The following is a 9,608-nucleotide window of genomic DNA, read 5'->3' as shown; positions in this document are numbered from 1 at the left end:
CATTAATTTATAACGAGTTTTCTTGAATTTAGAAGTAAATTTTACTCTACATGGTCAATATTTTTTAATTTATAATTAATTATCAAACACATCAACTAATTTTTTATTAATTATTTTTAATGATAATTCATGCAAGTCAAATATTAATGATACTACGAAACAATCCCAAACTATAATGATATGTCACTATTATAGTAGTTAAAAAGTTTAAAATTTTCCGTTCTTTCCCGCCAATGTACCTTTTTCATTTTCTTACATTTAGTAACTCTTGTTTTACCATCATTAATTGTGACACAAAAAAACTGTCATGAATTTAAAAAATTCTGAAAAACTCTATTCTTTTCTATCAAAAATGCGTAAAATTACATTTTATGACTGTTTTTTCATTCTCCCCTCTAAATATGCTAATGTGCATGTGTCATGGATTGTATATTTTCTTGTAGTGTTTGATAATTACTTGGGTTTGGTTTTGGATTTGAAAATTGTATTAAAGGTTACATTGACAATTTTCAATATATTACAAGGAATTGGGATAAATAGTATCAAGCAACTGAACAAGTTGACAGTCTTTAAGTTTAAATTTTGACACATTTTTTATTTAATTTTATTGTGCAAGATAGAAGAGCATAGATATCAATGGCAGTCACGGCTGAGACCAGGACCACCGAAGTAGAAGACAGGTTCGGTTGTGTAGGTTTGTTGGTAATTATCAACAGAGTAACAAGTGGGCTCATCAGCCCAAGTTCCCACCATTTCTGGATATTTCAATTGAAGTGAATAATCCACAATTCTTGGTTGTTTAACAAAGCTAGCATGCATGTAAAGCTCCCCAGCATAATCTCCACTCCCCATAGCCATCCCAGTGTGCGGCACTTTCTTTATGTTTGAGCTAAACACTTCGCCGCCCCATTCCACCAACGTTGCGCTATGGTCCAAGTACCCAAATAGCGTCGGCGGCCAATACCCCACGGGTTGCCCTTGCACCTTCAACCACCAGTTGCTTGACTCGGGATCCTGCATATACATATATCTCATTAACATGATTCGAATCCTCCTATCCTAATTATACTTGAAAAAGAAATTACAAACCCTAGCTTACCTTGGTCAGCCCGACCTAGTCTAATCCTAAATAGTGAAGGTTTGGACTTTATTTGAATTCAACCTTTAATAGCCAAGCCCGTTGCCTAACCTTTGGGTTTGATTCCTAGAATTAAAAATTGGGTCGTACTTAGGTTGGATTATAGTCGACTATTGGATTAGCTCGTTGAATATAAATTATTTGTAAATATATATGTATATTATTTTAGATTTCCTTACCGATCAAATATTATTAAAATTTGTTACATTTACATTTTTATTTAATGTACTTTATATTTTTATTACTTTTTCTTGATAAAAATATTGATATTATAAAGTTTTATTTAGTGTTTAATTATTTCTTTAAAAAATTACGTTAACTAAAAATTATAATATATCTAAATAAATTTAAAAGAGTATTAAAAAAATTTACGCTTTTAGTGTATAAAATGTAATATAAGAAGAACTATACATATGCATGTACATATTTAGGTCGATCCAATAATAAATTCATTGGATCAATCTAAATATGGTTCAAATAGGCCGGTTCTGGGCCAACTCTATTATAAAATTGGATTATTAGAGATTCAATCTCTTTTCAAAATTTATTTTCATAAATTTACAAATTTTTTAATATTTTTATACATGAGATTTAATAGAATTTTCGGATGGGTGGACAGTTAGAGAGAGAATATGCCTTGGAAAAATCTTTCATATTTACAAAACATACTTAATTTTAGATAGAGAAAATGTCTTCATTATATAGTATTAATTAGTTGAGATTTTGTTACCATGTTCAATTGGAGAGAGAAAATGCATGATTTTATTTATCATTTAACACATTGCATGTATCAAACAACTGAGCTTATTGGTAGATTCATGTTATTTTTAAATATATCTTAGAATATTATATTAGATATTTTCAAATGATCTAACCAATATATGAAATATACTAGTAAACATATTTGATATATACTCAAATAGATAGTTATACCATTTGAAAGCTTAGATGTACAATATCCTTAATGATGGTATAATATATAAATTACGAGTATATATTGTTTAACCGTATTCTTTTATCAGTTATATCACAGTATATAAATCATATATTAATTTGATGTTGTATATATAATAATTCAAAGTAGTACAAAATAAATAAAAATATATACCATAATCTATAAATCACAAGAAATTGCAAGAGACATATTAGCCATCTTGTTATCTAATGTTGCATCAGAGCTCCACATCGTAACAAACTTCCTTCAAAGATGATAGAGGCTTTGATGTGCGCTCAAAAATTGCAACTGAAGTTTTGACAGGTTAGTTTGTTTATTTTGTTTTACATCTTTCTATCATTTAATATATTAATAAATATTTTCTTTTATTATAAATATTTGACAATGTAAGGTACAAGCACGGAAAATAAATAGTTACACATTAGCAATTGTTCTAGAAGATGCAGACGATTCTGATGAAGATGGCATGGTGACTAAGGTATATGTTCAAAGATTAACATTATTTCGTGGTCTAGTTTTTATTTTTTATTTTTTTGTGACATTATTTGTTTATTACATTTTAATTTTTAAATGTAGAAATGAATACACCTAAGGATGGGATGATGCCAAGAAAAGTGATGGTGAAAGATTTGATTGTGAAGTCGTTGAAGAGAGAAGGACGAGTTTTATTGAAAGATTCGATGGTGAAATACTTATTTGAATGTATTGCCTTTAATTAACTTCCTTATTCAAACTTTATTGAATGTTAAGTTGTAAAGTTATCTAATGGATTTGTTAGCTTTTAACTTGTCAATTGATTGTCAATTAATTGTCAATTGTGTTTACTTCATGGAATAGTCTATTGTTTTTTGTTCATTTGTTGTGCATTAGTCAAATTTCAAATAAAATCACTTGAATTAAAAAACGAGGAATTCGATAAACTTTTTTAATGAATTTTTTGTGGACTAATACAATTTTAACTAAAAAAAATGGGGAATCCCCACAAGAATCCCCACGGGGAATCCCACAGAGAATCGTGGGGAAACGGAGAATGGGCCCCGCGGGATATCAGTCGTATCCGTAGTGTCATCAGGATAAGGTATCCCTCCTTTATCCATCTACTACAGACCATTTAGATTATTATTTAAGGCATGGTCCACTTGTATGTCTCCACATACATGCTTAAGTTACATGAAATAACCACAGATTTTAGTTTATTAGATTCGAGTAAATGCTTATAAAATAACATTTATTTTATTAATAACAATATGTGTACAAAATGTTTTCAAATTACGAGACCACTAAGAGAATTAGGACACCAATCCAAATATATATAATATCAGACATAATATAATCTATAGTTTATTATCTCTCAACAACTACATTATTTAATATAAATCAAATTTATATTAAAAATTAATAATATGAATCTAATTCATATAATTAATATTTGAATCATATTCAAATATTTATTTTCTCTCAAATAAACTTTATATTATAATGTATTAGATACATTTTATTAATTATATCATATATAATAAATTTAAAATAATTAAATCACATATAATTAATCTGTCAATTAATTTGAGTAATTCAAATTAACCGAAAATTAATTTGATTCTCAATTACCTCAGTTGAGCTACTGAGGGACCTTATGGATCTATAGATTGAAGCTCCAATGGTACTTGGATAATTAATTAAACTTCTTTAATTAAAGTATCAAACTTCCATTAACTGCCGATAACTCCACTAAGTACTGACAGCAGCACTCTTCACACTACAAATATATTTCTGTGTCTATTGGATATAACCAATCAACAGTGCAATAACCCTTCACAAATTACTCGTAAGTATAGTTGGGCCAAAATTACTATTTTGCCCTATAGTTACATCTAACTTCTTAAGTACCACTGATCCCTCCAATGAACAATAAGTCATAGTCTAACTATGACCAAACTCCTCTTGGGCCAAGAGAGGGTGTGGTGATACATTTTTTAAGCCCCGAAATTAGCCCTTAAAATAACAATTTATCTATCTACCCCAACATTAAGAGAAGAGTGAATTTTGTCTTATGTAGCTGTATGCCCAGCTCCCCAATCAGACGAATCCCCAAAATGGTAGGCATATTAAGTCGGTGAACTGGCCACTCTCACTTATACATATCAAAGGAGTGTCTTCATAGGCAGGAGTTCACAACTCACTCAGGATTCGGGTCATGTCACCTATGGTCATCTTGGTGAAATGTAAATATGTACTATTAACGGTGTTATATAATGAGGCTATTCATTTCGTGATCCAGTCTTATACAAAATGGTTTGTGTAGCTGATGCGTTGTGAATGTGATGAAATAATGGTATGAAATTGCGGTGATGAACTATTCGTTGCACATGCAAATTTTTCTAGTAAAATCCAAGTATAAATCCTACTAGGTTGCCTAGTAAGTCTAGGGTCGAACACAGGGACTACTGAGACAATATGCGACAGTAAATTTTGATTCCTTTGTGGTGACAAAAAAAACTAAGTTTGGGTGGTGTATTGTTTTAAGTATAAATCCTATGCAGTGAAATTGAGTGAAGAGTTGATGACAGTGAAAGTTTCAATGAGTATGCGGGGAATAGGTTGGGAAGGAATTTAGCTAACACTTCCTAAGATTGCGTTCAAGTTATGTGGCCATGCTACACACATACAACAGTATGTCATCTCTCAATGCAAATGCCATAGTACCTATTTCTAGGACGCGTGCGATGTATATGATAATGTCGATAAGACTTATGTCTAAGCCTCTATTCTTGTCTATGCGATGATGAATGACACACACATACACAAGGTGACCGCATACTATCATATCCTATTTCTAGGGTGCATGCAATGCATAATGGCAAACAGAACTTATCTCTAAGTTGCTATCTCTTGCTTATATGGTTCTAATCTGACTCTTTCAAGCCTAGATTCTAACTTGACTCTCTGAAGTCTAGGTTTTTTCTTTAGACTACTCTCTCAAGTATCTTTAAAGGATGAAGAACGCATATATAAGACAAGATGATCGCATAAGGTGAAGGTCATGCTAGCTAAATGCTTCTCAACTCATTTAGAAATTTAGTTACTCATGCACAATGTGAAGAGATTGAACAGATGTAGAGATGCAAATTCCATTTTATAAATAAAATTAGAATACAAAACAATAATGGAAAGTAGGGATAGGAAGCTCGATAGCAATATCTTACTTTCTGAGGCTTTTACACTATGTTTTACTCTACTCTGCCCAAAAGAATGTTCTTACTTTTGCAAGTGTCGGCCCTCTTTCCATTTATAGTGCCTCCCAGCAGTCTTTCGAGCTACCCAGGAGTGATCTCTCGGCGTCTTCTTCTCTTCGCTCGCCTCCACCTTCTAAGTATATGAATTACAGACTAATGACTATCTATGATCTATCTTCTATGTATATGGCGAACTGTGTATATATCGAACCAGCAAAATTGGAACTTCTTTAACGATGGTGGCCTTCGGTATTTATAGAGTTCAAGGTGAAGAATCTTTTCTCTCGAATGATTGCAATGATAGGCGGTTATAAATTATTCTGTCTGATGCGCCGATTAATGGTCACCGAAAAATTGAATGTACTTGCTACAGTGTGTCGTTAACGGCTTGTCAAATAAATTTGGATTCGACTGTCATCAGCTTTCCATCCCATCATGATTTATTATGCTTTCACCTTGATGTGTCGTCTTTATGCGGCCACCTTCTTGAGCAGATCTTCGCGAGTGCATTTGATCGCATGGCTTTGCGGTCGCAATCTTTTGATGCGCTCGGGCACCAAATTCCTTGGATCATAATTTGCTTTACGCCAACGCATTTTTCTGCATAAAATAAGTAAATTAGTTGTTTTAATGCAATGGGCGCATGCGATCACAATATTCTTAACTTAATGCTTTTGGACTTGATTTTGTATATTTTTATTGTCGCATACCCACGTTGTTTTATATCTTTGCGTTGTAATAACGTGCATTTCTATCCGTTATCAATAGAACACTCCCGCTCACATGTCTCTATATGAATGATTAGGATCAGATCAATTGTAGAACTTTACAATAATTGTAACATCTACAAAGTTGGTCGTATTCATAGTGTCACCAGGATAAGGTATCTAGCTTTATCCATCTACTACAGAACCTGTATGTCTCTACATACATGTTTAATCTATAGAAGATAACCTTGGATGTTTGTTTATTGATTTTATGGGTCAATGCTACTAAATGTCGAATAAAATACCTCATATTTTGCCTTCAAGGCATGACTCACATACAGGTAAAGAATTTTATACTAACTCACTTAGAAGTCCATTCTTAACCAGTCTCTCAATCCTATCGAGATTTATCTGTCCTAATCTTATATGCCAAAGATGGGCATTTTCTTTAGAATAAATTTTCTTTAGGGTGTTCTATACAAAGAGTTTGTATAAGATTGGACCACAAGATGACTAGTCTCTTTATATAACATTGTTGATACTTGAGACTAACATCTCACCTAAACGACCATAGGTGACATGACCTTAATCTTGAGAGTTTTGAGAACTCCTGCCTTTGAGGGCGGTCCCTTGATTAGTATGGCTGAGAGTGGCCAGATTGCCAACTCAACATGCTACCTGTTTGGGGATTTGTCTGATTTGGGATCCAATTACACAAGATGGAATTCACTCATACCCCGAAGCAGGGGTAAGTAGATAGATTGCTCATTTAAGGGCTGATTCCAGGTCTTGAACATAGTGGCCACAGCCTCTCTTTGGAAGAGAAGACTCAGTCATAGTAGGACTATGACTTATGTTCATTAGAGGAATCAATGGTACTTAAGGAGTTTGATGTAACTATAGAGGCAAAACGGTAAATTGGTCAGCTGTACTTACGAGAGATCTATGAAGGGTTATCGCACTGTTGATTGGTTGATATGGACACAAAATATATCTGTAGTAAGGAGAGTGCAACTATCAGTCTTTGTAGAGTGTCCGACAGTTAACGAATGGTGGATCCTGTGACTAAAGAGTTTAGTCAGTTATTCACGTACCGTTGGAGCTTCAAGCTATAAGTCTATAAGGACCCGTTGGTAGCTTAATGGATTCAAGTTGAGAATCAATTCTTGGGGTTTATTTGAAATGTTCAAATTTACAAGAGGAAATTCAATTATATATGATATAATTGGTGTGATGTATGAGATATATCAAGTGGAGGATTAATGTAAATATGATTTACATTAAGTATCATAAAATAGAAAAAAAACTATGGTTTGTATGTTTCATGAGATGAAATATTGTCGATGATAACGCTGATAGGTATGATTGATGATGTTTTATGCTCGAAATGATGCGATACTACTGCTAGATATACGTTAATTATGGATGTTCACGTAGTATGCTATGCGTTGTCAAAAGTTTTCTTACGATGGAATCAAGTGTAATTCCACCGCAAGTTTCTCGATGTGATCCGAGGTCGAACACAGGGACTGTTTTAGGTTATTGTGATATGTTCATGATATATGTGACTAGATTTTTCAATCTTTAAAGGTGTGTTTGTACAATTATTAAAATTGCGGTCAAGTAAAGTAAAACAGTAAAAATGTGATATTAAAATGAAATACAGTAAACCTAAGCTAGATGATACAAGAAACAGACTCGATACAAGATATTGGGGTCAAGGCTGGCTGCGAAGGTTATGCAAAGAACGTGGAATGCGGCGACAAGTCTTATGAACAGAATAAAAAGAGAAAGATAAATAATATAAATAGCGCAAGTTCTCAATTTCTTTGAAGCTAAAAATACTGTTCCGCTCTTCTCTTGGCGTACACATTTCAGTGATTGGCCACGCTCCCACATATCTGTGGTGAAATAGAGAATAACCTAATGAACGCAAGGTTGCTTCCATGTCTGGAAGTACTACTCACTTTAGTTAACGCATTCTTCTAACCCTCTCTCGATAGATTAGAATGGCATCTTCACTTCTACTCTCACAGCTAAAGATGTCGTCTAGCATGCCTTAGCTAAACGCATTTTATACCTTTAACACAAATTAAGTGCTTGTTTGTTTCATATTAACTATCAGAAGATAAAAAAAAGACATCATGGAGAAAGTGATTAATGGAGGAACAGAAATAGACAGAGAATGGTATATGAAAGCTATCGAAACATTTAATATGTCTATTAAGCGTTTGATACATGGTATGTGAATGAAGAGACAAAGAGAAAGTGAAATACAACGATGAAAGAAATAGAACAGATACAAATAAGTGCCAATGTCTTGGCATTAATTCGATGGAGATCTGCTTGCTAGATAGGATGGATTTGATGGTAGGAAGAGCTTCTCTCTCAGGCTTGCTCCACCGATAGCAGAGATTTATGCACAGAGCTTTCGATCGGGTATTCGGCAGGTTAGATCTGAAATTCACTTCTCGGTCTTATCTCCTCTTCTTCCCGGCCTTATCTCGTCTTCTTCCCGGATTTCTTCACTTAAGCACTTAGCTCAACCTTTTCTTTCAACAGTTTAGCAGCACTTAGCCCCGTATCAAGTAGCATATGTTTTCTCTGAAATCTATGGGGTATTTATAGGTGCAAGTCTTTAACTCTAGCCTTGTGGTCCCCACTGATGGTTATGGTAATTCCGAAGATGGAGGGATATTATTCCTTCTGTTATGCAATCAGACCGTCAATTCTACACAACCGTTAGTTGTACACGTGTCTCTATCCTCCGTTTTTGCATTGCTCAGCTGCATCTTTCGATCATGAGTTCGCATACGGTGTTATTTTTATTACTAATGTGGTTGAAAGTCAGGTCTGGATCGACTGTTGCATTGCGCCGTCATTGCGGTAATCGTCTCTTCATTGTTGATTGATGGGCACAATGTGACGGAGATGCGTTGATCAGCTTCTCGTGAGCCTTGAGCGCAAGCGGTGACTTGGTTTCCTGCAAAACAGTGTAAAATTCGGCTTGTCTTCCATCTTTATGGTGTTAGTGGGTGTAATTGCAATCATTTATAATTATTGTAATTTTAAGCTAATTTTCATACAATCGGTGCATATTCACTAACTTTTGGCTACAATATCTAGATAAGGTAGCATAAATAACTTGTATTTCTACAAGTTATCACACCCCCAAATTTAGATATATGCTTGTCCTCAAGCATATCTTCTACTAAGGCAATCATGCCCATTACTTGACATTACAATTTCCTTCTATCCTCGCTAATTCTTAGCAACCCCTACTTTATTCTTCTATATGACAAAATTCTGCTCAAAGATGCTTTTCTAGTTTTCAAAATAGAATGTTTATCTCTTCTTGTCAAAACAACTTAATATATCTACATGCGGTGAGCAAAACTTTGCGTTATTTATTTATTTAGAGACTATTGGTCATGGTTACACTCTTCGTTTTGGTGTATCCCCACGGGTGTCATGCGGACATCCAACTACGGTTGTGTGCCAATTTCAACTTTAACTTATGACATTCAAAGGAGTTGTCTCTTGCATTTTATTTTTTTTCATACTGCGTTGTTCTC

The 9,608-nt window shown here is 33.8% G+C and overlaps 1 protein-coding gene across 1 annotated transcript; it reads right to left on the bottom strand.

Moving 5' to 3' along the window:
• Positions 1 to 633: 633 nt before the first annotated feature.
• LOC150034161 (protein neprosin-like) lies at positions 634 to 1,041 on the bottom strand. The gene has a single exon (XM_090317252.1). It carries the CDS (start codon positions 1,039 to 1,041, stop codon positions 634 to 636), a length of 408 nt encoding a protein of 135 aa, XP_090173378.1.
• Between the last annotated feature and the right edge of the window lie 8,567 nt (positions 1,042 to 9,608).

Source organism: Benincasa hispida, chromosome 9, assembly GCF_027475165.1.
Source record: "Benincasa hispida cultivar pf3 chromosome 9, pf3_genome.v1.1, whole genome shotgun sequence".
In the NCBI taxonomy this organism is placed as follows: Eukaryota; Viridiplantae; Streptophyta; class Magnoliopsida; order Cucurbitales; family Cucurbitaceae; genus Benincasa; species Benincasa hispida.
Note: the sequence above shows the minus strand (reverse complement) of the source record. Positions and strands in the feature narration are given on the sequence as shown.